The 27,162-nt window shown below is 37.6% G+C and overlaps 3 protein-coding genes across 8 annotated transcripts; 2 read left to right on the forward strand and 1 right to left on the reverse strand.

Annotated features, from left to right (window-relative positions):
- Window positions 1–1,234: 1,234 nt before the first annotated feature.
- LOC102225342 lies at window positions 1,235–12,193 on the forward strand. The gene is made up of 9 exons (XM_005796940.3): window positions 1,235–2,824; window positions 3,933–4,079; window positions 7,169–7,293; window positions 7,376–7,798; window positions 8,335–8,394; window positions 8,996–9,049; window positions 9,126–9,342; window positions 9,845–10,051; window positions 11,705–12,193. Exons 1-9 carry the CDS (start codon window positions 2,360–2,362, stop codon window positions 11,897–11,899), a joined length of 1,893 nt encoding a protein of 630 aa, XP_005796997.2. The 5' UTR covers window positions 1,235–2,359; the 3' UTR covers window positions 11,900–12,193.
- A 1,200-nt stretch (window positions 12,194–13,393) lies between these two features.
- utp3 (UTP3, small subunit processome component) lies at window positions 13,394–19,492 on the forward strand. 4 transcript variants are annotated; one of them, XM_005796939.3, is made up of 16 exons: window positions 13,394–13,588; window positions 13,785–13,872; window positions 14,808–14,864; window positions 14,941–14,997; window positions 15,079–15,181; window positions 15,261–15,329; window positions 15,418–15,539; window positions 15,615–15,770; window positions 15,860–15,931; window positions 16,618–16,658; window positions 16,732–16,828; window positions 17,292–17,423; window positions 17,499–17,626; window positions 17,701–17,770; window positions 19,118–19,225; window positions 19,308–19,492. In XM_005796939.3, the coding sequence occupies exons 1-16, from the start codon at window positions 13,572–13,574 to the stop codon at window positions 19,395–19,397; spliced, it is 1,407 nt and encodes a 468-aa protein (XP_005796996.1). In that variant the 5' UTR covers window positions 13,394–13,571; the 3' UTR covers window positions 19,398–19,492. The 4 variants fall into 4 exon arrangements, with proteins under 4 accessions (XP_005796996.1, XP_023181454.1, XP_023181452.1 ...); XM_023325686.1 differs by having other exon boundaries at window positions 17,505–17,626; XM_023325684.1 differs by having other exon boundaries at window positions 19,118–19,492.
- On the reverse strand, window positions 18,975–25,338 carry ppcs (phosphopantothenoylcysteine synthetase). 3 transcript variants are annotated; one of them, XM_023325687.1, is made up of 4 exons: window positions 25,254–25,338; window positions 23,445–23,976; window positions 21,402–21,505; window positions 18,975–19,900 (listed from the first exon to the last, which is right to left on the reverse strand). In XM_023325687.1, the coding sequence occupies exons 2-4, from the start codon at window positions 23,971–23,973 to the stop codon at window positions 19,565–19,567; spliced, it is 969 nt and encodes a 322-aa protein (XP_023181455.1). In that variant the 5' UTR covers window positions 23,974–23,976; window positions 25,254–25,338; the 3' UTR covers window positions 18,975–19,564. The 3 variants fall into 3 exon arrangements, with proteins under 3 accessions (XP_023181455.1, XP_023181456.1, XP_014331414.1); XM_023325688.1 differs by having other exon boundaries at window positions 25,248–25,338; XM_014475928.2 differs by lacking the exon at window positions 25,254–25,338 and having other exon boundaries at window positions 23,445–24,012.
- Window positions 25,339–27,162: the final 1,824 nt, after the last annotated feature.

Here is a 27,162-nt window from a genome sequence, read left to right on the forward strand (position 1 = left end):
CCTACTAAATCAAAAAGAAAGCGCCGTGATTGCACCTGTTGCCTGCAGAAAGGAAGGCTGCCTCGCCACAGTAACAAGGTAAAATGTTTCCTATTAACCCATCCATCAGGCCGAACCAGTCTGTAAGGATAACTGTGAGGTGAACGTCAGATACCTGGAAATACTGTTCAAAGCTCACACACCTCTAGGAGAGATGGAGGGACAAATTAGCAGAAACCAAACATTCGAGGCAATATTGTCTGAATAAAGTGTCTAGCAAAAATATTGCATTTTTGTGATACAAGCAGCACAAACCTAAATGTGCTTCAAAGGCTTTTGAGTGAGAAATCAACACAAAGCGCATCAATGAAACGGAAGGAAAATTACACGTCATGCATTTGTATTAAGCTCTCGTCTTTCACTGTAATTACACTTGCAAGTCTGTACATCTTTACCAGCTTTGCACATCTTGGGACTGAATCTTTTATTTAATCTTCTTTACAAAACAGTTCAAGCTCAGTCAGATTTGAAGGAGCGCCTCTTTGAACATCAAGTTCTAAGTCCGATTGATTTACGTCTCAGCTTTGAGCCAATCTAATACTTATGTTTTTTATTAGTTCTCTGGTCGTGTGTTTACTGGCGACCTCTTGGTGGAAAGTCAACCTCCTCCCAGCGAAGTCTTGTGCAGCTTCAGTTTAGTGCCCTGCATTAAACTCAATCCATCTTCCCATTAGTGCTGACCAGATTGTCTGTCACTACTGTTTGCTGTGTTTCCTACTTGGCTCCAGGGAAAACTCTAAATGGAAGATCTCACAATTTGTAGAGTGCAGGACAAACCCCTTTCGGATAAAAGTTGAAAATTCTCATCAAACTGGTTCTGATTCAATTTGTTAGATGTAAATCACAGACGCTAACAGAACCTTATGTTTCCTTTTCCGAGGATCCCAATAGGAGTTTTGTCACCACCTAGTGGCTGGAATGTGAACTAGTTAACAGTTGTGCACTTTTTCCCTTGATGAATATAGGCGATATCTGTACCCGGGAGTGTGCAGCCAAGTGATTTTTCACTATTTAGTTGTTTCTGAAAGACTGATGATAAATACAAAATTATTCAAAAACAATTTCTATCCGTTTTTTTTTTTTATTGCGATGGAATAGCAGCCTCTGTGACTGTGCAGGAAAGGGATTTTGTTGAAGAAGGTTGTGCCTGGGGTCTTTCTGCGTGGAGTTTGCATGTTCTCCTGCATATGTGACATACTCCATAGGTAAAACAAAACACATTAATTAATCACTCTAAACTGCCTTAAGAAGTGACTGTGCATGGCTGCGTTTTCTGTGTGTCTCTATGTAGCTTTCTGATGGATTTGCAGTGTCCAAAACGACCCCTGAAGATATAGTCAATCCCTCCATGCAGCCCTGCATCGCTAGACATGAATACACACAATGAATGGATGAATGTTTACAGTATGTTCCTAATGTGGCTAATTTGCATCATACCTAATGATGCAAATTAGGTGCATCCTTCTGTAGGTGCATAATTCAAAGGAACAATAAATATCTATTGTTAATATAAATGTATAATAATTCAGGCACTAAGGAGCAAAAGATTATCCTATCAACAGATTCTCCCACCTGTGAATCTCGACACATATGAGGCTGAAAAAAGTTAAATACAAAAGGAATTCCAAACTTTTCAGAATCTTATGTGCAAGAAAAAAACATATTAAAAACCTTCTTCCAATTCACAATTATGTGGCAATTTGCGCTGAGCTACTCCATAAACACCCCCATGAACTCCACTGAAGAGTTGTGCAAAAATGTGGAAAAAGTCTGAATGATATGAAAACATATTTGCATTGCTGTGAGGACTGAAGGGATTGGGCGACGACAGGGTGTCTCACAGCCCGACGCCATGTGTCAGCTGCACTGAATGTCTGGAATCTGAGAACAATGTCAGCAGGAAGGAGTGGAGGAGTTTCAGGAGAGCGATCAGACTCACCCAAGGGGAGGGACTTGTGACCAAACACAAGCTCACCGGCAGCGCAGCAGGTGAGGAGGAATGCTGTGTGTCTTTTTTTACTTGTCATTTGGACTCGCGGATGTTTTTGCTCCTCCGTTTATGGAGACGGAGATGCTGGAGATTGTAAAATGTGGTTAATGTTTTTCCTTAATCTGGAGAGGAACCGTGGAGACTGAGATATCTGACGCCGTCTGGACAGATTGTAAAATTTACTCAAGTGAAGACATCAATACCGGATGACTGAACCTGGACATTTATTGGCAGCCTGGACGTAGAATGACCTGTTGTGAACAGGAAGACCAGATTTGCTCTACAAGGTGGAAATGATTTGAAGGGACAGTGCAGGCATCACCTGGAATCATGTCGAACTCCCAGGAGCAGAGTCTGGATGAGAATGTGGTTTTCCTGCCGGTGGACGAGTCCTCGCCTCACTTCCTCCACTCTGAGCGAGAGCGCGAAGCCGTGGAGAGGCTCCTCAGCAGCGGACCCGAGGCCTTCTACGGCTCCATCGGCCCGGAGCTTTCAAGCTACTTCTTATCTCCTCAAGAGGTGAGTCGGATAAGCAGCTGGGCTCAGAACTATCACTTCCACGAGCCGCTGGTGGGAGAGCAGGACGGAGCCGAGAGGAGCGTCGACTCGGAGAAGATCTGTTCCACCTACAACCCCTACCAATGGGACGTCCCGGTCCCCAACCTGGAGCTCGGCTGGCCGGAGAAACCCGCCGGGGTTCTGAAGAGCAGCGTCACGGTCCACTCCAGCCACCCTGCTGAGGAAGACCTGCAAATCAGAGAGGTCATCAGGCGACACTTACAAGCAGCCAAAACGGTACGTGAATGTTATTCTGAAAACAAAGCATCATGGGAATAAATACGGTTTAGTTTGGGTTCATATTGTACTGTTTAACCCCTAAACTGTCATAATGACTCTGGTGTCAACATGTAAGTGTTTTGAGGGCGACAGTTAAAGCTGCAAACTTTTAGAAAATGTTTTTTTTTTTTACATATTTGTTAAAACTGTCGCTATGTTTTTACAGCATATTATGAGACAGCTAATCTGTGAAAATACCAAACTCCTCCACCTCCTCCATGAGCTACTATTGCTCTCTGAAGGAAGTACTGATGTCAGTCAAAAACAACCAATCAGAACCAGGAGGAGGGTCTCAGCGCTTTCAATCAACTTTGTGTACACGCTGCTAAATGATCTAATAGTGGAGAAACAACTTACTGTTACAGAAAAAACGTTGTTATGCTAACTAGCCTGAACATAGTGGTGAACTAGCTTGTAGCATAGCAGAGGCAAAGAGGGAGGGTGTGAGCAGTGCGCACACGAGTGTGATTAACAGCACTAAGACACTTCTCCTTGTTCTGATTTCTGCAGATGGCAGTAAGACCACATGGGGAAGAAGGCAGAGGAGCTCAGTGTTCCCACAGATTATCTCTCATTTTATGCTGCATACAAATAGTTTTAACAAATATGTAAAAAATACTGCAGCTTTAAAGATGAGAGGAAACTTTAAAATAAAACTTTCCAAACTGATTTTACCAAAAATTTATTTTTGCATGATGAAAGTTGAAGTTTACATTTTTAGATACGTTTTAACTCAACCAAAGTGCGTTTGCATGAATTCACGGAGCTTAAATTGAAGTTATACTTGCATGGTGCATGAAAATTAGACAAAATAAATGCAGCAAAAAGACAGAAGGCAAAAGGTAAAGTAGCTCTAAATCCAAAGATTGCAAAAAAAGAGGAAGTTTTACATCTTCTAACCTCTCACCCCAAAACAGAAAGGAAACAAACATCCCTTTAGAGAAGCATCACTTTAAATTATTAGCTAAACTCTCTACACAATCAAGCATCTGACATTTAAAACCAACAGTGACAGAAAGAGAGGGAGTGTGTCGTGGTTTCTGAAACCCTGCTGTGTGTTTTGCAGGTAATCGCCGTGGTGACGGACCAGTTGACAGACAACGCGATCATTTTTGACTTGCACACGGCCGCCTCCCGAGGTGTGCCCGTCTACATCATCCTGAACCAAAGGTCTCTGCAGCAGAACTTCACCCTGAACAGGCTCAGGCATCCCGTGAGTCAACACCGAACACATGGCCATTGTTGTTCGATACGTGAACTTCACGGCCCAATGAAAGCCAAGCCGGACACGTCCCATATATTGCATGTGGGACTTGTTGCGTAGGCACGCTTATAATGGGAATGTAAAATGTTGATTTAACCGCGTGTGGTTTAGCTGGTTGCACTGCATTCATGTCTGTCTCTGTTTCTTTGGAGGGATGAAAATATGGTCTGTTAAAATTAAAAGGAAAATCGTCACTGCTGATAGTGACCGGATCTGCAGTCTGAGATGATCAGTGTTTTCCAACCTACGCAAAGTGACGTGTCTGTACGTGATTTTTAGAGTACACAAATACTAAAACAGCTGTACACATACAGCGCTTTGCAAAAGTTTAACTTCACCACATTTTCTGCAAAGTATTTAATTTAAATTTTATATGAAAAGTCAGCAAAGTTGTTTGTTTGTTTGTTTGTTTTTAAAGGCGATTCAAGGTTTACAAATAATAATCTGAAAATTGTGACATTAATTCGTATTCAGCCATCTTTACGCTGATACTTTAAAATAATATCTGGGGTAGCCAGTTTCCCCAACTGGATTTAGGCCTTTGACTTTGACTAGGCCATTCTAAGGCATGAAAACACTTTGTTCTAAGCCTTTCTCCTGTAGCTTTTGCTTTATGTTGTTTTCCTGCTGGAAGGTGATCCTCCACCCTGCGTTCAGTTTTTTCAGCTTTTCAACACAACGGTTTCCAAGCGGTTACCACCTAGGACAGAATCAGCAAGTTGAAACACTGTTGGGTCACAAAAATGGTTCTGATCGGCTTACTGAAAATACAGAAATAATTGTATTGTTAAACTCTTAACTGCTCCTGCTCCCGACAAATAAACTAAACATGTAACATTTAAATATAATATTGTTAAGATTTTGGTCACTTTTTCATATAAAAGTGACCAAAACCAAAATTTTCATTTTATACGTTTGACATATTAGATATAAAATCTTATTCTGGTTTTCCAAATGAAGCTTACTAAAGTCATTTACACATTCTTAGTTTTAGTCTGGAATTCCTAATGACTAACTTCTATTGATGCATTAAGTTTCTCTTTCTCATTTCTTGTTAACTTTACAGTCTGGTTCCTGCATTTGTCTCGTTTTGGACCGGTTTATATTCTTTCATTTTTCTTGACTTACTCTGAACTTTCTGGTTTGTCTGTTTGTTTAAATAAGTCACTGAAGTAGCAGGTCTAAACACGTGCAGGTGTGAAACGATGTGACGTTGAAGAAAAATAGACAGAATTAAAAGTCCAGTAAAAATAAAATTTAAATACAAACATGTAAAACAAACAAAATACAAAATTTTATTTAATCATCAGGCTCCTAAACACATTAATAATAAATTTTTACTAACACATTTTTGCACACAGTGGTTTAAATGCACTTTTCAATCTCAGTCTGTCTGACTAAATGGAGTTAGGCCATAAGTATTCATACCCCTGGCAGATTTAGATGTAAACAATTTATTTTACTAACATGTTTCTTCTGCATATTAGATAATAATATTAATATTTTGTAGAATCTGTCCAGGGCTTTATTATGCTTCCGTAGATTTTCTTTTCTTGTCTTGAATTAGTTTGTAATTATTTTGTTTATGCAATATAATTAATTTATTGGCTCTTTAGCACATTAACAGGGTTTTAATTACACATTTTTGATAATTAATGCGTTGGTAAGTAATATATTTCATTAAATTGAGATAAGGGGTAGGATTAAAGAAGTGTAAGCTAATTGTTTTGTTCTTGGTTAAGCACATTTCCTCTGGTTGCTTGTTTTCTTGTCTTTAAAAACCTGTTTGAAATAAATAAGTAAATTAAAGATTAGCGTGATGGTAAAGAGGCCGTCCAGCCTCACAGCTCATCACTAGAGATAAATAATCAAAATGCCAGTTTAAACATGAACAAAACTGTTCATCAATTACTAAAAAAGGTTAGATTTTTCTTTTTTAGTTTTGAGAAGAGCTGAAATATTTTTTGACATTAACATTTTATAATAAAACAGGTCATTTCTTAGTGTTTTCCTCATTTGAATATTTAATTATGTTTAGAGAGACTTCCTTCATATTTACCAGCATACCTAAACTGATTGATCCACATTTTTCCGTCTGCTTTTAGCCAGAAATGTTCTGTGCTACGTGCCTTTTTTTCATTTACGTTTTCTGTTTGCTCTTCTTCAGAAACGTTTCAGCCGAGTGCTGCGGATTGTTTTCACGCTTTGAACTTCCTCTTCTGTTCTGACAGGAATTTAATCCTTATTGTCGGCTCGTAATGTTTTATCATCGAAAACAATCAGGTTCAGAGAGACGAATATAATCCATTTCAGCTTCAAGTCAGTTTATTTATACAACGTCAGTTTGCATCACATCATTTGATCATTTAGTAACAGAAATATGTTGAAATAACATAAATTTAGAAATGTGTTGTGGTCACTCATTTCTATCAGTTTATGAACTGATAGAATTTTTTTTAAATTAATAACTCAATAGTTTTAAGTGCAGCATAGGCAATATATAAATAATGACAAATAATTCAAATTTATTCCATGAACTCATTTTTGTTTAAGTTAACTTTATATCTACACTGATCATGGACTGTTTATTGATAATTGTTTGTATATTATGGTCTTTACTTTTTATAAATCAGAATGTGGTGAACAAGTAAAATTAAAAATACCAGCCAAATATTTTTTTAATGTTTTCTACAGAAAACGATTTGTTGTAGCAGAAAAAGCACCAATAGGCTATTCTAAGCTGTGAATTTGTTCCAATGATATATAAAATCTAATTGATTCTAATGATCAAATATTGCAGTCAAGTTCAGCTTATTATTCAAATTGGCTAAAGAAACATTAGACGATTGCTTACGTCGTGTTGTTGACTTTCTAGAAATCTCTCATACTGAGCATGCATGTGGTGACAGTGGAGAGGAAAAACTCTCCATTAGCAGGAAGAACCAGGACACCAGACCTTCTATTAAAATGATAGAGCAACACTCAGTTTCTTTCAGCTTCAGTTTGACTTTATTTGGGGGTTTTTTTGTCTCTGTCAGTACATGCGGGTTCGGGTTCTTGGCGGGAAAACGTTTTGCTCCAGGACTGGAAAGATGGTGGTTGGCGAAATGAAAGACAATTTCATCCTGGTGGATTTAGAGGCAGTGATTCATGGCAACTACAGGTGAACAAAAATGTCATTATCAAAGCATTTTACACATTTTTTGTAAGTCAACTAACCGGATATTTCTTCTGTTTTCCTTCAGCCTCACCTGGACAGACACTCATCTTCACCGGCAGCTTGTCACAGTCCTGAGGGGCCCGGTTATCGACTCGTTTGACCGAGAGTTCAGGATCCTTTTTGCTGATTCGGTCCCTGTTCCCGACACTCGGGGAGTCACAGACAGCCCTCAAGTTTACAACCACTACCAGACCAAAGACTTCTCACGCCTCCGGCAGCAGCTCTCTGCTGAGTCTGAGATCACAAACCCTCCTCCTCCGCCTGCTGACGTCTTTCTGGACTGGGAAGCGATGGGCGTTCTTCAGAGAGACAGCAGCCGGCCTGCGTCTCTGCTGGGTCTACATAAGGAAAACATAGTTGAAAAAACGTCACAGCTGGAAATAGATAAGGACAGCCCCACTGAGGACAGATTTACCCACAATGAGCACCTGGTGTGGAACAGGAGAAGGTACGGTAGCTGGATTATCTCTCTTTCTCCTTGAAGACAAGAGAATACAGGTCAACGTCGATATAACTTACATTTTCATAAGTGTTGCACCGATAAATCAGTCCTGATTTCCTTCATTTTGGAAGACCTGTGACCAGCCAATACTTACGTGTGAAGCCGATGTTATCCACCAGTCTTATCTTCTTCAGTAAAAGTCTAAAAATCTTCTCTTTTTCTCTGCCGTGAGAGAAATTTGACCCACCAGGTCATGTCTGGAGGTTTCCAGTTAACAATAGTCATCCCACTGTTACCAAATGAGCAACTTTCTAGCAACATTTCAGACAAAAGTATCAGTATTGATCCAAATCGGAGTCAGCTGGTCATGCTTGTTAAAGATTGGCCAGAAAACGCCACCCCTAATTTTTATGCATATTTTAAACACAAACCAAGCTAAGATATCTTTTGACTTTCTTATTCATGTAATCCACAACAGCAGATGCATTTTTTTGTTCCTGGTCATGTTCTCTTTCTGAAATCTTCTTACATTCAATCAACAGGGTGAATGAAAATACATCCCCGCTCACAACCAGAGTGACAGATAATTCAAAAACTATCAAGTGAGTTTTTTATTGGCATTCACAGATGTGGAAAAATAGGTTGGCACCTCCGATTAAGCCTTCAAATTAATGCTGAAACCATTCATCTCCACTGCATTTTTCTATATTCTGTCACTTTAAAGGGACAAACTTTATTAGGACTTTGCATGATAGATCAATGCAAAGAATAATGTACAGTTGTGAAAGGACAATATTAAAAACGCCACATGGCCTGGCATTTTAAAGATTTGCACTCTAAGAATGTTCCCAGGCGTTTGGGAAAAGAAACAGATCGACATTTTTACATGAATCCTGCTGGAGTATTTGTGTGGAACATTTCATGTTGTTTTCCTCTTCCAGTTCAGCAAATTTCACATGCTTAATTTTTTAATGGTAGGACAGAAAAAGCTTTGTTTCAGCATGATTTTCCTACAGCTTATTGACATTAGTGCACAAATGGTTCCCACGGAGACCTGGTGATGCCAAAATGCATCTATTTGCAGCAGTTTTCTACAGGGGTGCCAACTCATATTTCGATGTCTGTATTTGTCATTATACTAATCAAGAACTTTAGCACTTGTTTCATCCAAAAACTTGCCTGAGAATTGTTTTATCTCTGCAGCAGCAACGCAGAAGTACTGTCAACAAACCCACCAGCTGCCGAGGGAATAATAAGGTAAAATCATTAATATACCAAACTCCTCACACAATAAAACGTAGGTAAACTAAATAAAAATCTGTTTTCCCTGCAGGCCTGAGCGTCTGATAGAGAGGAACATCTCCAGGGAGGTTTCTGCAGAGAAAAAGCCAAATAAACCTGAGCGGACAGTAACTAGAATCGATGTTCCTCCAGAAACAACAAATAAGTTTTATTCCAAGAGACGATCAGTTGCTCTGATGGAGAGTTTTGAAGAAGAGGATAACAAAACAGACGATGTTAGTCTGAGAGAGCGCAGCTCGTCTTCCACAGTGAGTATCTGATCCTTTAATACTAACTTGAAAGCAGAGATGAACAGAGCACCCAAAAAATGTACTCAAGTAAGAGCAAAAAAGTATTTGGTAAAACTGATCAAATTATCAATCATTTCATATTTAAAAGTTACATAATCAGATGGACGAAAAGAGGAAATTTTGGTATTTTAAGGTCAACAATGACAATAATTAATGTAAATAACAAAAAAATAACAAATTTAGGCAAAAGAAAATTATTCCAAATCAGTTTCTTTCAATAAAAAAAAACTTATGAAACTTTAACAAAAATCAAATATGTGTCTGGTGAATTTTTGCTTAAAACACGTTTGTTCTTCATTCAGTGGGTAGAAAATTTAAATTACTCAAGTACAGCGTAGTAAAAATACTCCTAAAAGTACATTTTTCCAAAAAAGTTACTCAAGTAAATGTAACTGAGTAAATGTAACTAGTTACTACCCAACTCTGCTTGAATGCTGATTCTGTTCTCTGCTTTTCCCAGGAGAAAAAACCTTTAATCCTGAAGGTGCCACACCGGGGCAACTTCAGCTCTGTGAGCGACATCATGAGGAAGCTCAAGCAGGGAACGTCGGCGATGCGGAGGAACGAAACGAGCTCCACCATGTCGGACCGGACCCAGTCCATGATGGACCTGAGCGAGAACAATCACAGCGACAGGAAGGCCCCAGTGCCTCGCTTTCTGACCAACGTGAGCGTTCACAGTATCTACTGATACGACCATGTTTACTGCCCCATGTTTACTGCATGGGGCAGAAAACCTGGGGCGTTTCTGCAGCTGATGGAGAGAACAGAACAGAACAGAACAGACAAGAATAATCTGTTATTTGTTGCTGTATGAGCAGAATTGATTTGTGCTTTCATTACTGTCAAATACTTTTCAAGCCTAAACATAAACAGCCACATAATAATAAGTTAGGCTCTAAAAACAAACAGTCTTATGAAAAAAGTTGATTACTAAGCTATGAGATGTTGGTTAGTTGTGACAAAAATAATTTCTTGTTTTGAGCGCAATAGAAATGATCATTTTAAAACTGATAATCCATCAGATAATTTATATTTGTATATTTTTTAAGTTTTTCACATTTGTTGTCCCAAAACGCCGCTTTTGTTTGGAGAACATGAAGAATATTAATGTAATGTTACTTTGGGTCTGATCTTAAAACATTCAAAATAAGGAGCGCTAAATTGCACGTGCAATTTGTGAACGTGTGCACACTGCGGATTTTGTGCGGGCTTAGAACAATCAATTTGAGAGCAGAGAAAACAGAAAGATAAAGTCGAAAGCCTTAAAGTTACAATAATAACAATAATACATGTCATTAAAATAAGTTTTTTAAAGTGTTACAGTACAGCAAAACATTTCAAATGAATCATAATAAAAACAGGCATCGCCTGGTGATATTTCCCATCTATTTTTTATTATCTTATTGTATATCTTTTTAATGCTCCATATATTCTGACAAGCAATGTCTTCATTGTCTTCATGCTTTTCAACATCTCTAAATATAGACGCAAAAACATCTATATTTTTTTATAGATGTTCTATACCTGCAATCTTTATAGGTATAGAACCAGATTGCAGGTTCTATACCTGAACTTGCAATCTGGTTCAGGTTCACTAAACCTAATTTCTTCTGCATACTAATGAAGGCAGACGTGCTAAGTTGCATGTTTGCTCTACAATCCTGGTTTGCAGACATTATCAAGTTTGCACCAATTTTAATACCCACAAGCCTTTTAAAGATCAGGCCCTAAACTTCGCTGCTTTAAAAAGTGAAAATATTGAAGCACAATTGAAGCAGAGCAGCAAGACTGAAGCATGAAAACGATCCAAAGTACTTTAGAAGAGAAAACTGAAAAGGTACCTAAAAAAAATGGGGTTGTCTGACTTTATTTCAGCAGAGCAACGTTGTGTTGATGAGACGAAACTAAAAATGACACGTAGTTTACCAGTATAATATATCCGCCAACTAGAATGTTCATGTTTAGAAATGAGAGAAGCATCGCTAAAGATAATGATAATGGTACTTTACCTGTTTTTATTTGTGGTTTTATTATAACATTTGCATTTCAAAAAATATTTAAGACCTTCCCAATAATCAACGTTACACAATCAAACCTTTTTTTTATAATTGCTGACCAGCTTTTTTCATGTTTCTGCTGATTTTTATTTATTTATCTTTAGTGATTAGCTTTGAGGTTGGAAGGCCTCTTTACCATAACACTAATATTTAAAGCCCTCTACAGTTTCCTTTGACTACACAAATATGTGAACTAACAGATTTATCACTTTGAGAAGTAACTAATAATTTATTTCTTTTTCTGTTTGCTCGTTTTCCAGCACAACTCGGATCAAATGACGCCCGCGTTGGCGCTGATGCAGAGGAGGAACGATGGAGTGAAAACTGCTCTAAATCGACATCCAGCAAACTTTATGCCCACTGAGCGACCGCGCAGCTCCACCTTAAACTCCACCTTTAGCTCCAGCTTTTTCCTGAGAAAGCTGAAGTCAGACAAAGAAGAACCTGCACTATGATGAAGGACAAGAAGAGAGACTTTACAGCGTTATTAGCTCCTGAAGCTGTGACTCACAGAAGGCTTCACCATGCAAAATAAACACTCAGATGCTTTATTTGTTTGAATGTCACTAAAAATAAATTAAATACTATTGTTGCTCAGGACAGTGTGTAGTTTTATTTGTATTATTTGAGAAGATCCAATGTCTTGCATTTATTTATTTTTACTGTATTTAATAGCTAACTGAGTGACTTTAATGTGTCTAATGGGGATTTTATGTGATAGATTCACAAATTATTGTATCGTTGTGAAGTGGAAAATAAATGAGAGATGAGTCTAGTGTTTTCAACTTACAATACATGAAAATTTGGGATTTGAACATGACGAATATGCAAATATGCTGAATTAAATACACTGTATTGCCTCATCTGGCTTCACACTGAGGTGAGAATGAGTTACAGTCTTGATCCATTTTTCATATGAAGAAGTTAATAGGTGAATCTATTAACTTCTCTGAAAATGTGGTTAAGGGATCTCTATTTTGAGATTTTTCACTGTACCTCCAAAAGAATACATTTATAAGGTCAGACACTAATGTTGGACAAAAAGGTCTGGCTCACAGTTTTATTCTTAATTCTTCCCAAAGGTTTCAAATCAGGTGTAGGACAAACCATAAACCCCTCCACACCAAACTTTACACTTCACACAATGCAGTCAGAAACGTACACTCGCATTAAACTGGGGAGTAATTAGTAGGGAAAACATTTCCTAACTGGACTTACTGCACAGGTGGAAACCTATACTAGAAATTCATGAGATTCTGAAGTTGTACCATTCTTCCACAAACATTTATAAAAGCAGTCTGTTTGATTAGGTGCAGGCTTTTATAGACCGGGTGGTTAAAACATCGGAATTTGAAAATTTGAAAGTGGAGATAAATGGATAAGAAAACAAATCCGATTTAAATCTGCAGGCAAAAATATATACTACCTCTGTTAAGAACCACTTAACCACACCCCACAAGAAATACGGGTTTGGAAATGTTCAGATTTTTTCAAACTGGCACAAATCTTTGAAGACAAAACTTTAAAATGTTTTTTAAGGGCAGTCGAAAGACAATTTTGTTCATAAAGACTTCATAATTTATTTTATTTGTTATTTCTATTGTTCTGTTTATTCATTTATTTATTTATTCCTATTTAACATGTTTAAAACTTTAAATGTTTTTCAAGTTTGGGATATATTGTTTATCACGTAGAGAAAAAGATGCAATCAAGGAAAGAAGTGTTATTCCCTTCACTTGGGAGCAGCCAGATCAGTTCTTTTCACTCAAATTGTCTTTAAGTTTTATTTTGTTTTCTTCTTCTTCTTCTTGGATTTTTAGTGGATATTCTGTCTCTACGCAATAAACTCAAACTAACGTAGAAAACAGATTAATTTATTTGAGGAATCTTTAGCTGTAATACCAGGCCAGTCCAGCAGGTGGCGGTGTTTTCCGATGCAAACCAAAGAATAAGACAAACACGGAAACACATGGTATCCAGCGTTGGGGATCAAACCTCTGGAGCTCTACTGGATACTTGAGCCTATTTTCTTTTAATACCAGAAATATTAAATCTGTTTGATCGAAAAACACACCGGCTTGTTGTTTTTTAAATTTTTATTTAAGTTCAGCCCGGATCGCTGACATCATGGTTCGAGCAATACGGTGAGTTTTTTCCTCAGTTGTCTTTCATTAATGTCGTTTTCTGCGTTTCACGAGAAGTTTTAGTGTTTTTTTTTCTGACCAAACAAGCAATACAGTCTGACTACTGGGAGGAAACTGGACGAAATCGAGCAGGAGAGCTGTGGTTTGTGACTGCAGGAGGTCTGAGCTTTAACATCTCTGTGTTTTTGCTGTGCAGAGCCAAAAAACAGAAGAGGCCCCGAAATGTGGAGCAGTTTGATGAAGATGACCCCAAAGCCTACAGAAACATGCCAGCTCCTGATAAGGTAGGAGATGCGTCGTTAAGCTGGAATGATCGATTTTGAGGCGCAAAATTATGAATATTTGCCTTATTTATTTACAGAGGTGGACGGAGTATCCAAAAATTGTGCTCAAGTAGAAGTAGCGCTGCTTCAACATATTTTTACTCAAGCAAAAGTAAAAAGTAGCCATCCAAGAAATTACTCAAGAGTAAAAAAAGTATTTGGTAAAACTGATCAAATTATCAGTCACTTAATATTTAAAAATTTCATAATGAGATGAAAGGAAAAACTATGAAATTAATAGGAATTTTTTGGTATTTTAAGGACGTAAATGACAATAATTCATATAAGTAACAAAATATAACAAAATTACGCAAAAGAAAATTTTTCCAAATCGTTTTATTTCAATAGGAAACTTTTGAAACTTTAATAAAAACTGCAGGTGTGTGTCTGTGGTGAATTGTTGAGGTAAAACATTTGTTTGTCTTTCTTTCACTGGGTAGAAAATCCAGAAATTTTACTCAAGGATAGCGATACTTTATAATAAAAATACTCAAGTGAAAGTAAAAAGTACGGGATAGTGAAAATATTCCTAAAAGTAAATTTTTTCAAAAATGTTACTCAAGTTAATGTAATTGAGTACAAGCAACTACTGTGTTTATTAATCTCCACACTGCAACCGGAAGACATTTTAAATTTCCGAAAGTGAAACACAACAACCAGAAACAATAAATAAAAAGGAAATAAAAACGAGACAAACCGAAACATGAATAAAATTTACTATGAAGTCTATCAAAAATATTAATCATCAGAATAGTTCATTTAAATTTCTCATTCGATTAATTGATTTAATGACTTAATTCAGCAGCCTTACTGACTAAAGATTTTCCCTCAAGTGATTAAATTCTTGACGGCAGCAGAGGAAAATCTTTATTTTCACCGTTTTCTTTATTTTACAGAAGTCATCAGAGTTTTATAAGGACAAGATCGATGAGTTTCATGATGAGAAGATCGCTGTAAGCTCACTCACTCTAGTGATTTTACCTGTTGGAGTTTGTTTTTTTTCTTACCGCATCTTTTGTTGCGCTGCAGAAACTTCTCGCTCATGGAGTTCAGATGGAGAGCGACGTGGAGGAGCTGGACGATGAGGTTTTGATTTATGAGTTTGTTCTGGGTTTTAAATTTCGATGATAAATGCTCCCCAAACTAAAACTTTCCCGAACGTCCCAGGAGGAGGTGATGGCTCTGGACGAGTCGGAGTCAGAAGAAGAGGAGGAAGAAGAGGAGGAGGGGACAGATATGGAGAGTGATCTGGAGGAGAAAAAGGAAGAAGGTAAAGATTGAAGGAAGGTGTTTAAAGTTAACATTTTTTTTATTTACCGTTCTTTCTAAGCTGTTTTTATTATCCTCAGATCTTCCGAATGAGATGGCGTGGGGCACCAAGAAGAAAATGTTCTACAACACGGATTATGTCGCCTCTAGTAAATTGTTTTGTTATTTCCAGTGACATTGATGGGCAGATTTGTGATGTTTCGGTGCCGATTTGTGATTTTGATCGTGTTATTGCAGAGGGGAGATCACAGGAAGAGTTGGATGCTGAGGAGCAGGAGGAGGAAGAAGAAGCAAAAAATGTCCAGAAACGTTTAGCCGAAAATCTGAGCGAGGAGGATTATGATTTAAACTTTCTCCAGGTACAAATTATCCCCCCTCATAAACAGTCGATCCCATTCAAGATTAGGTTTCTTAATGAGACTTTATCCTCAAAGGAGTTTGCAGTGGAGGAGAAGGATGAAGACAAAACTGTGGAGAAACGGGAGAAAATTGTGAAGGACTTGAAGCAGATGTCTAAGAAGGAAAAGATGAAACTTTTAAAGAAAGAATCACCAGAGCTGCTTGAGCTCATCCAGGACTTCAAGGCAAAGGTACGACTTATAACCCCTTACATAAAACCTCATGAGCCTTTTATAAGCCGACACCATCTGATGTGTGGTTGACATCTTTTTGTTTGCAGCTCACTGAACTGAAGGATGAGCTGGAGCCGATGATGCAGATGGTCAAAAATGGGAAGATCCCTGCAGGACAGGTCAGAACCTGCCTCCAAACGTCACCAGAATCTGTTTTACAACTTGTTGAAATCAAAAGTTTAAATCCAGTGAGATCAGGGCCCAAACTTTTCCATGCCACCTCCACCAAACAGCGTTCGCTTCTGTGCCAGGACTCACTTTACAAACTTGTGATGCTGCAACATATTTAAAGAAACAACAACTTTTAGATTCTTTTTTTCTCACACTTTTATTCACTTTTCAATAATCACTATATTTATTTAACATAAATTCTGTCTCATACCCTCTGATTTTAGTGAACCAGCAGTTCATCCTCCACAGCAGAGCTGCTGCACGGTTCCTTCGCTCCTTGTCTTGACAGAAGCTTTTAAATGTTGCGCTGCTATTCTAGTTTCAGGAGCAAAACAGCCTGATAAATCTGACTGTGAAAAGTAGATTAGATTTTATGCTAAAAACAATTATTAAAAATTTATCATTTATTTTTTTTCTTAATCTTTCCTCAACCTTTCTGAGCTTCCCCTGAGTCAGATCACTTTTTCAGTGAATATAGCTCTGAAATCCAACTTATTCTCATGTGTACTTATTTTTCTGTAAGTGGGGGTTTTGCTGTCAGAGATGTATTCCTGCACAATGTGTTTCAAGTTGGTTGTAGATTAAAAGCTCAGTTTGTGTGAAACTGATGAGTTTTTAACTTGTTTCCCCAAAGTGGGCGGACTACCTGGAGACAAAACAGCAACTTTACCTCAAGTGAGTCCTGATTATACTGTCTCCACGTGTTAAGAGGAGACGCTCTGTGGTTAATGCGTATTTTCTGCTACAGCTACTGCACCAACATCAGCTTCTACTTGGTGCTGAAAGCAAAACGGATCCCTGCACACAACCACCCTGTGATCGAACGGCTGCTCGCCTACAGAAACGTAAGTCAACATGCTGACGGTGACGCATCAGGCAGCAAACATTACATTTTGTCAAGTGCCATCATCAAGAAAACATACGTAAAATATATTATTGATCAATATTGATAGCACTTACTACCAATCTGAAGCAACTCCAAACAGGTGTACCTTTAGTCTACATCTCAGTGTTTCAGCATTTTGCAGTTTTCTGGAAGTTTGTTCCAGATTTATGGTGCATAGAAGCTGAATGCTGGTTCTCCATGTGTGGTTCTGGTAAAGCAGAGCAGACCAGAACCAGAAGACCTGAGTGGTTAATCCATTGATAACAAAAATGTCAGAAAAATTCACTTTTTAAAAAAAAAATCCAAACTTTGGGCGTAAAAGCGTTTGAGTAAACATTAATTCTGGAGGGTTTTCTGTCAGCCTACTTCATGCTGTTGAACAGGTTCTATTCAAGTATTTTATTTACTTCTTATTATTGCAGCTCATCAATGAACTGAGTGCAGTAGATGCTCGTCTGGCTCCAGAGTTTCGCAAACATCTTGCTGGAGATGAGAAAGATGAACGCTCAAAGAGAAAAACAGAGGGCAAGAAGTCCAAAGTACCAAAACAAAAGGTGTCATATTTCTGCTTTTTCAGATTAATCAGATTTTAAAACTGTCGTCGATGTTAAACGTCAGCATGTGGTCAGATGCAGGACTCTGGAGAAACTCCACCTGAGAACAGCGACTCAGACTTGGACGAAGATGCAGCTCTGCGTTTCTACAAAGAAGTGGAGGAACGGGTGAAACTGAAGAGGAAGAACAAAAACCCAGAACCGTGAGTGTGGTGTGAACCTTTAGTCTGCTGATTATTATGCGACGGAAATGTAAGAAAACTTGCATTTGATGCAGGGTGGAGGAAAATGATGATGAGGGGGATGAAGAGCTGGATCAAGATGCCAAAAGAGGAATCACTTATCAGGTACTGAGCATGACCCACATTTCTATACATTAGATGAGAAAAGCAGTAATTATTCCCAGTGGACAGATTTCACCTCAAACATCTGGATGATGATAAGCAGAAAAGAAGAATACGTTGGTCTGCATTTCACTTTAAAAGCCAGGAGATACCAAACATAGAAACCTTAAAAACTTCCAACAATTTTGTTTAGTGTCTCATAATCTAGTCCAGATTTAATACATTCGAAATAAAGTTAATCCGTAGGCTGAAATAAAAAAAAGCAGAGGTAGTAATTTAATGTAGTGCAGCGTTTGTGAACATTTAACTTCTCTCTAAATGTTTTGTATTTACAATACATTATTAAAACTAGTGGATAAATCTAGAAACTTGAGTCTGGAAAAGTGAAATTTACCCCCAACTAGATGATCCTTGAACAGGCTCATGAATATTATGACACATTTTTAATAAGTAGCGAGTCTGCAGGTAATACATTTCATTAAATTGAGATAAGGTGTAGGATTAAATAAGTGTTCACTTCTACTTACTCCTTTTCTAAAAGAAAGGTAGTGGGGAACTAGTTATTTTGCTCTTGGTTATGTATGCACATGTTTTCTCTACCCTACTGATTGCTTTTCTCGTTTTTAAAAACCTGTTTGAAATAAATAAATCAAATCAATCCCTAGAATGTGTTCAGGTTCTGTAGTTTCTTTAGACCTGACACTTCTTTATTTCACAACTTTCCCACTTTTGTTTTAAGCCCCCCATGTTGTTGCTGTAAAATCCACTCATAGAAAAAAGGTAACAAAAATCCAAAGAACATATTAGGAAGCCTGATTAAAACTCAAATATTGTTTTATAGTAGAAATCAGTTTATTTCAAAATGAAACTTTAACTAAAACTACAAGTGTGTGTCTGGTGAAGTTTTGGTTAAAACCTGTTTGTTCTTCTTTTATAGTAGTTAATTATAGTGGATAAAGAATCCAGAAATTTACTTGTACTATTTCTTTTACTATTACTCCAAGAAAGATTAGAAAAAAAAACTACTTAAGTAAAAAGTACAGCACAGTAAAAATACTCCTAAAAGTACATATTTTTGAAAATTTACTCAAGAAAATTTTACTATTTATTGCGCACGTCTGCTTAGAAAGATTTTAGATAAATATTTTTAAAATCTTCTGGCTCTTGCGACTCACTAAGAAATGATTACAAAGTTGAAACAACAACGTTTTTTTAATGCTGCGGTTTTATTTGCGAATCGTCTCAAGTGTCACTGACAACACAGCAGATCAAATATCTCTCATGCATCTTCATGTTTCTGCCCTAATCCCGGATCAGTTCTCAGTGTTTTCTGCTCTGGTGCCTCCACAGATGGCCAAGAACAAGGGGCTGACGCCCAAGAGGAAGAAGATCGACCGGAATCCCAGAGTCAAGCACAGAGAAAAGTTCAGACGGGCCAAAATCCGCAGGAGGGGACAGGTTTGTGTCGCATGCAGCGTTGAAGGAATCATGTCAGATTATCATCCGTACCGTATTCTTAACCTGCTTTTGTTCTCACCAGGTGCAAAGTGTCCGTAAGGAAGAGACGCGGTACGGAGGCGAGGCGTCTGGGATTCGGGCCGGTGTCAAAAAGAGCACCAAGCTCAAGTAGCCAGCAGCGAGTCCAGAGAGTTGAGTTGTTATTGGTCAGTTATCCTGAAATCACGTTTATTCTGATGACATTAATAAACATTCAAACAACGTTAACGATAATCAGCTTGATTTGTTCGTAGAGGAAACTCCTCATGAATTAAACCCGAACCGCAGACTGGGTCAGGGTCATTTCCGTCCAGCGGCTTGCTGAGTTATAAACTCATTGTGCGCCGTCGTCAGGTTGCTCACTATCCGCTCCTCGATCTCCACGCCCTTCTCCACGTCGCCCTCGGTGACGACCAGCTCATCCCGGGACTCCGGGGTCACGACCACCACGTAACCCCGTCGTGAGTCCAGCACGTTGGCCACCACCGCCTGGTGCCTGTAGGTGTCCAGAGCCCGCCGGGCCCTGTCCAGCAGGATGGTCGGGTCCGTCTCCAGCTTGAAGGAAGTGACGAACGCCTGAGGCGCCCAGTCCTTAACGAGGGGTGACAGGATCTTAGGAACCATCTTCATGCTGAGCTGAAGGAAAACCAAAATGATTGTATAAATAATGACAGAGATGGATTTAGTCCTGCGTGTTAGAAATTTATGCCAGGACAATATCAGTAGCAATAAAAGCCTTTTTAAGACTCTATTCCTACTGGCTAAATATTACATTAGCATGTAAAATTTAAGTCAATAACACTTGCAATATATTAGCAAACACTACTATTGCGATAAAGATATATTGTGTAGCTTTAGACGGACTACATTTTTAGTACATATCTTGATAAGTCTAATGGTGCTTTCACACTAAACGCGTTTTGCGCGTCTGGTTTACATTCAAAGTCTGTGGAGGCGCATCAGGCAGGTCAAAATCGATGAAGCTGTTTTCAGCTGCCAGCCTATTTGTGTCAAACGCTTCAAATCGCACAGCACTAGACAGGCGAAACACAAATTTTTTTTCTGCATGTTTGAGAAATCCTTTAATCTCCATGGCAACCATTCAGCCGTGCAAAACTCTGGGGGGAGACCTAGCGTCACCTTCAAGGACACGGCTCTTCCTCGGAGATGCACTCTTCAGCAGAGCTCCCGCCTCACAGAGCAGCCCTCTCCCACTCAGGTAAACGTAAAGATAATTTCATTTATGTAGCACATTTTCAGCAACAAGGCAATACAAAGTGCTTTACAGGAATCCAAGGCAACACGGGAAAGCCAATTCGGACACAGAATGTCTTAGGTCGGGTAGATTATAAATTTCAATCTCCCCTAAAGTCTCTCCGATGCATCTCAGTTCCCAATTATCCAAATTAGCGTGGCCGTTCCACTGAACCAGGGTGAAACCCGCCGGGTGTGTCCCCGCAGGACCAGAGGCCTCTCTGCCCAGTCTTCTCGTCGAGAAAATTTGATCAATTGCATTGAGAGACCGGTTGACCAGATCCATAATTTGTAGATGTGGAGGATGTGCAAAGAAAGGCTCTAAAAATAGAGAAAAAGACGGGACAAAAACAGAGCAGGGAGGGAGCAGAGGAAAAAAGCGTCCGCCTTCACCGAGAGCAAGAGAAAAAGTCAGCTCCTTCAGACTAGCCAGCAGCAATTAGCAAACACCTGGTGGAACTGCGCATCTGCTGAGCTCATTATACGAGCTACTTTTCTATTAACGTTAAAGGGGTAATAGAGGATCAAAGTGATAACTTGCTGAAGTCGAAGTTTTAGAAAGAGCAGGAGCTTAAAGAGACAGACGCAATTTGGAGGCATTAAATTAAGCAGTCAAATTTCTTTTAAGTCATATTTGACAGCATTTCTATAACAAATGAAGCTATATGGTTACTTCATTGTTCTGTAAAATTATTGGAAAACACATATTACTAGCCTCTTTACTAAAGACCTTTTGTTGTTTAGCCTGACTATGGAGAGCTAAGCAACTTGTTCTTCATGTAACAAACTTTTTGTGATTTCCTGAATCAAATCCACACTGCAGCATGTCCAGAGACATAACTGGGAACAGCTACTTTAATTTATTCTTTTTAATTTCCCGTACCTGAAGAGGTCCGTTAGAAGACTGGATTTTGTGTTCAGGCATTTCTGACGCCGGGATGTAGAAGTCAGAGACAGCTGCAGCCAAGTAGAACATGGCCTTTGACCCTGATTGAAGATGAAACATTTGTAAACAAGTTTTAAACACATGCAAACAGAACCAATAGCTTCGATCGGTGACACTTTATTTGACGGGTTTGACACCGTCATAAACATGACATAACACCTGTCATAAACAAGAGTAAGTCTTCATGAATATTTATGACTGTTTTAATACAAAGTTGACATTATTCAAAATGCCTTCACTATGACAACTTGACATTAACCAGGAAATCATGATCTGACATAAATTTGTTATAAAAGTATTACTGATTAAACTTTAGCTTTAATAACATGTCATGACAGTCTTATTCACAATCCGTCAAATAAAGTGTTACCTTAATCTGTAAAATGCACGGCTCTTAAAGAAAGGCACATGAAATCATCTTTTATTGCAGCATTATAGTGATGCTGTGTAAATGTAAAAAAAATCCAACCTTTAATTTGAACTTTTTAATTTGGAAAATCTCAATAAGGACACATTTTGTAAAAGCCTTAGAATACGAATAAAGAGAATAAAACTTTTTATTTATTAAAATTTGTAATTCTTAAAAAATGATTTAAAAAATGAAAATTTTATCTTTTCGGTAAAAATATACTACTACAAAGACTAATTTCTCTTAGAAGCGCTTTATAAAAGGCATAACTTACAATAGTAGTTTGTATGCCATTTAAGTCAGACAGCAGAGTTTTGGCAGAAGGGCTGCCAAGGTAATCCTTAGTTTGGTGTTTAATCTTAGGAATTGACAGGAAATTTGAAAAGATGACTCAGTATTTATGTGTTATTGGAAGACATTATTGACAATACCTAGAGAGCAACTATAGCCATAAAAAGGCTAACCCAGTAAAATACAATTAAAATAATTATCCTGTAGTTTTTAATCCTAATTAATTAATTAGCCATGGATCTTAAAACAACCATTGTAAAAGTTTAATAAATCAAAAGAAATGTAACCTAAATTGGAAGATAAGTCAGCATATTTATATGATGAAAAAATATTCTTAGGATACAAAATTCAAGAATTTGTAGTTTTAGGGTTTTTTGAAATTTCCTTAATCCAAAATTTTGTGGATTTTTTTTTTGTGTGTTGCTAGTTGTGATCTGCTATTTATCTAAATTAATGCAGTATATACAAAAAAAATGATTGGATGAAAAAGACCGGTCTGTGTTTGACTAATTCATCTATTGTATATCGTCTGTTTTTTAATGTATAAATATTTATATTTTGTTCCTTATTCTAATTATTCATTTGGAGTAAAAGATGAGGGCTGGATTGTTGTGCTCACCCTTGAGCCCAGTTCAATGGGTCAGCTATTATCATAGCTTGCTGGTGGTTTATATAGAAAAGAAACATTTAAAATGCATAAGCATAATTTTTGTGAGATTACACTAAGGCTTTCTTCTCCACATCTTCAGCAGACTAAAGCTGCAGTATATAATTTTTTTTATAAAGAATATGTTTCTCCATAATTGTTGTGACAGTGTAAAATAATCTGTGAAAAAATCAATACCCTCCACCTTTTCCCTGAGCTGTTATTGCTGCCTGGATAAATGCGCCACTCTGGACCAAAAACAGCCAATCAGAGCCAGGAGGAGGGTCTTAACGCTGTCAATCAACATTATGTAATTGTTGCTTAATGTGCTAACCCAGAGAAACAACTCACTGTTACAGGAAAACTGTTTATCCGCTGTCATCAGTGGCTACTCTAAAATGTCTCTGATGGCGGGGAGAAGCTGCTACATGAGATTGTGATTGGCAGCACTAAGACCCGCCTCCTGGCTCTGATTGGTTGTTTCTAGGTAGAACTGGGAGAAGGCAGAGGAGCTCAGTTTTTTCACAGATACCATAATGTCACGACATAGTGACAGTTTCAACAAATATGTACAAGAATATTTTTATAAAATTCTGCAGCTTTAAGGTTCAGGATGGTGTAAGTAATTTAGTACCTATAGAGCTGAGCGCCTGTGCCGATGCTTTCAGTAAGTGCAGATACTCTGAAAGAGTGTTGAACTCGATGGGTAGAAGAAGTCCTCCGTCTTTCACTTCGTTGTACCTCTTCAGCACTCTGGCGATGTTTGGAAGCACCTGCTGGTCGACCACCACCTCCCCCGCTCCCTCACTGTCTCCCGCCCTGAGCTGCAGGGCATCCAGCATGTTGATGGTGGAGAACAGGCGTGTGTAGGGGTAGAGAGAGCGGTGCCTGTGCAGGAAAATGACGGCGTAGCCCGAGTCGATGAAGTATTCCGCCGAGGAGGCTCCTCGCCTGCCGCTGCTGAAGTTATCCAGGAAGCGGACGGTGCGCGACTCCAGGGGGACTTTGGTGCCGCCTGACGTGATGAGGACCACTCTGCGGCCCACTTCGGCGTGACAGGCGGCGAAAGCAGCCATCTTCTCCTTGACCTCCTGGACGTGGGAGGGAACAGCAAATTCTTCAGCCAGCTTTCCATCAATGGACGACATTCTGGGTTCGGCCATTATCTGATGAGAGAGAAGAAGCATCAAGAGAGAAGACTGGCTGCTTGTGTCACAGCAGCAGATTAGCTTTAATGCTAAACCATCTTTTTATTACGGATTTGACCTGGGACAACTGAAATTAAACATAATTAGGCCGGCACAGCATTATGAAGTTGTGATAGTTAAATATGATCTCAATCTTAGAATTTTGACTTTGTTTTTTTTTTTAGAATTCTACTATTTTCATTAAAGCTCAGATTTTAATCTCAGTATTCAACATTTTTCCTCAGAATTGATTTTTTTTAACAAATGTGATTTTTTTTTTTGCTAAAGATTTGGACTTTCATTTTATAATTAACTTTTTTTATTCTCATAATTCTTTTTAGTCTTCTTAACATTCTTAACTTAATCTCAGAATTCTGACTTTTTCTTCAGAATTTACTTTTTTTTTTTAATTTTGCCATTAGATTTTTTTGCTAAGAATTCTGACTTTAATTTTAAGATTTACTTTTTTTTTCTCAAAATTACTTTTGTTTTCTTGGCATACTTATTTTAATCTCAGAATTTTTAATTTTACTTCAGAATTAACTTTTATTTAATTAATTTTTTTAATTTATTTTACCAATGTGGGGTTTTTTGCTCAAAAATCTGACTTTAATTTTAGAAGTTTACTCCTTCTTTGGTCAGAATTCTGACTTTTGTTTCCTTAAGTTACTTATTTTAATCAAATTTTTTTCTAATTCAGAATTGACTTTTATTTATTTTTTGAAACTAGAATTTTTGTATTCTGACTTTAATTTTAGAATGTACTTTTTCCCCTCAGAATTCTTATTTTTCCTTTATCAAAATTCACTGATTCAGACCAAAAATTACAATATAGGGTCTGGCATCTTTGAATCTATGCACACATTACTGTCCGAGCCCTGTCTACGGATTAAAATCAAAATCATTGCAGCAAATAAGTCAGGAATCTTTGAAGAAACACACATTTGCATCATAAATATAAAAACAACTGCGAGTTTCATATGTAAATCAGAACTCAAAGATGGACGACGCAAAATATGGAGCTCAGAGGGTCACACGGTCAAAGTTAGATTAATATACCGATGAGTAGAGAATAATTCTCTTGCAGCTAAAATCAAATATTAACTGTTTCTACCCATCTTAACTGGTAAACTCTTTACATTGGACTGTCAACGACGAGACGCCAGAAATTACTAAATTTTTCTCTGATTTTTACGTAACTTCGACACAATGAAACAACTACAGCAAATTAGAAATGAAATATGTCTCACACACACCGACGAAGATGTTTCTCCTGTCACTTCAGTTATGTTTTCGTTCCTCCACAGTAAACTTGACCACTTTACTTCCTGAAATCAACTCAGCTTTGAGATTCTATGGTTTCTAGAAATACAAAGGGGAGCCGCCAGCGCCCCGCAGTGGCAGGGCACGGTACTGCAACGCTGGCGCATTGCAAATTAGTCATGGCTGTAAATGTTAATGTACAAACATGTTAATTGTTCATAATTGTTCCTATCAAATAATTAATTAAATAAAATAATATTAAAATAAGAGTAGAAAAATATTCAGTAAAAACTCCAGTGATGTACTGAGAAATAATTTGATTATATCTGATTTAATTTGTGAAAATGGCGAGGAGTCAAATCCAGGACCCATGAGGCAATCAGGCAGACAAAAAAAAATCTTGTTATATTATGTAATTCTACTATAGTAAAGAAACAAATAGCATCATTACAACTTAAAAAAAATTCAGACAAAAGAAGGACAGCAAAAAATCTAAATAAATAGACAAAAGATTTACAACAATTCGTGACTATGCTAAATGTTTTTCAAACGTTTCATGTGAAATCTTGCCAAAAACAAAGTGGTTGCTTCAAGAAGCACACGGTTCCATTCTAAACAGTACCTGACAAGAATTAATCAAAAGTTTAGCCTTTGCACAGAATTTGTAACAGTAAAATAGATTTTTTGCTGCTGAATTTATTGCCGATTGGAACATGACATGATGCATTTTTAAATCCGTCTAATAATTCACCTGCTTAAATAGTCAACAAGGTTTGATATTTAGACCAGAAAAAGTCTGTAGCTGTCACTGGAAAATTCAACTGCTCATAAATAACATCAGTTCAAATATAAAATAGTAAACCTGTTTCATTTTCTATCATTCCACAACACTACTTCAAGTTTTTCCAGGGATCACCCTTTGTGGAGTCTCACCTGAAACATCTTTAATTTCTCAGGAAAATGTGTCAGAAAATGATGGTCTAACATTTAGATTTTTTTAATTTTTAAATTCACATTTGTTAGCACAGTTACTGCACTTGTATTCTTTGTATCTTTCCCTTTTTACAGAACATGAATAATCAGAAAACAACACAAAAGATACACGAGGGACAGGCTGTGCTCAAGATAATATTTTGTTCAACTGTATCAGTGAATAAGTTAAATAGTTTTTAATCATAATTATGAAAGTAGTGAATAAAATCAACAGTTAACCCAGCCGGATGTCAGATCAGTGTGAGAATTGCTGCTTATAATCTATACAGTAAGGGATGGAGAATGTTCTCCCTATTCTTAAAACTTTCGTCTTTATAAAAGCTCCTGTGAGGATCCTTTCACACAACTCACATTGTTCCTTCTTGGAAAACTTTTTGTAACAATGTTGAATACAATTGTGCACAAGCAACAAAAAAAACAGATTCATGGTTTTATATTAAAACCTCACAATGCAGCATTTTCTGCTGGGCCTGTGTGTAGGTGTACCAAGCTGCGTTTTACAACAGAATCGTTGATAAACTGCACTTTATTCTGTTTTTGTTTTCGAAATTGCATAAAGACTTTCTCTCACTTTCCACACAGTAAGAGTTTTTAAGGTGTGATATAAACTGTAAATGCAGTTTGAAGTAATTTTGGTGCAAAAGCCAAAAGTAAATATCACATCAATTTACTGTTGCAAAGTCTTCATACAATAAATATTATTAAGAACTTAGCTCTTAATAATATGATCATGAGTTGTACACATTAATTAAATAATGATAACTTTATTATGGAAGTTATTAAATAATAATGCACTATTCATGATTCACCAACAAGTGGCGCTGTTGTACAGTAAAATAGCCAATATTAGAAGGTAATGTGGTTTTCATCTTTCTGAGACGACAGTAATTGACCAGGTTGGTTTTGTTT

The sequence above is a fragment of the Xiphophorus maculatus genome, chromosome 20 (genome assembly GCF_002775205.1).
Source record: "Xiphophorus maculatus strain JP 163 A chromosome 20, X_maculatus-5.0-male, whole genome shotgun sequence".
Classification (NCBI taxonomy): domain Eukaryota; kingdom Metazoa; phylum Chordata; class Actinopteri; order Cyprinodontiformes; family Poeciliidae; genus Xiphophorus; species Xiphophorus maculatus.

Bases quoted from the DNA above. Each gene is read 5' to 3' on its own strand.
- LOC102225342 (XM_005796940.3), top strand. From the start codon at position 2,360: ATGTCGAACTCCCAGGAGCAGAGTCTGGATGAGAATGTGGTTTTCCTG. The intron at 7,294-7,375 runs GTGAACAAAAAT...GTTTTCCTTCAG, and splicing joins GTGATTCATGGCAACTACAG to CCTCACCTGGACAGACACTC. The intron at 9,343-9,844 runs GTGAGTATCTGA...TGCTTTTCCCAG, and splicing joins AGCGCAGCTCGTCTTCCACA to GAGAAAAAACCTTTAATCCT.
- utp3 (XM_023325684.1), top strand. The intron at 15,182-15,260 runs GTAAAGATTGAA...TATTATCCTCAG, and splicing joins GGAGGAGAAAAAGGAAGAAG to ATCTTCCGAATGAGATGGCG. The intron at 16,659-16,731 runs GTGAGTCCTGAT...TTTCTGCTACAG, and splicing joins AAACAGCAACTTTACCTCAA to CTACTGCACCAACATCAGCT.
- ppcs (XM_014475928.2), bottom strand. From the start codon at position 23,997: ATGCTTCTTCTCTCTCATCAGATAATGGCCGAACCCAGAATGTCGTCC. The intron at 21,506-23,444 runs GTACTAAATTAC...ATCTTCAATCAG, and splicing joins ACAGGCGCTCAGCTCTATAG to GGTCAAAGGCCATGTTCTAC. The intron at 19,901-21,401 runs GTACGGGAAATT...GTTTTCCTTCAG, and splicing joins CTTCTAACGGACCTCTTCAG to CTCAGCATGAAGATGGTTCC.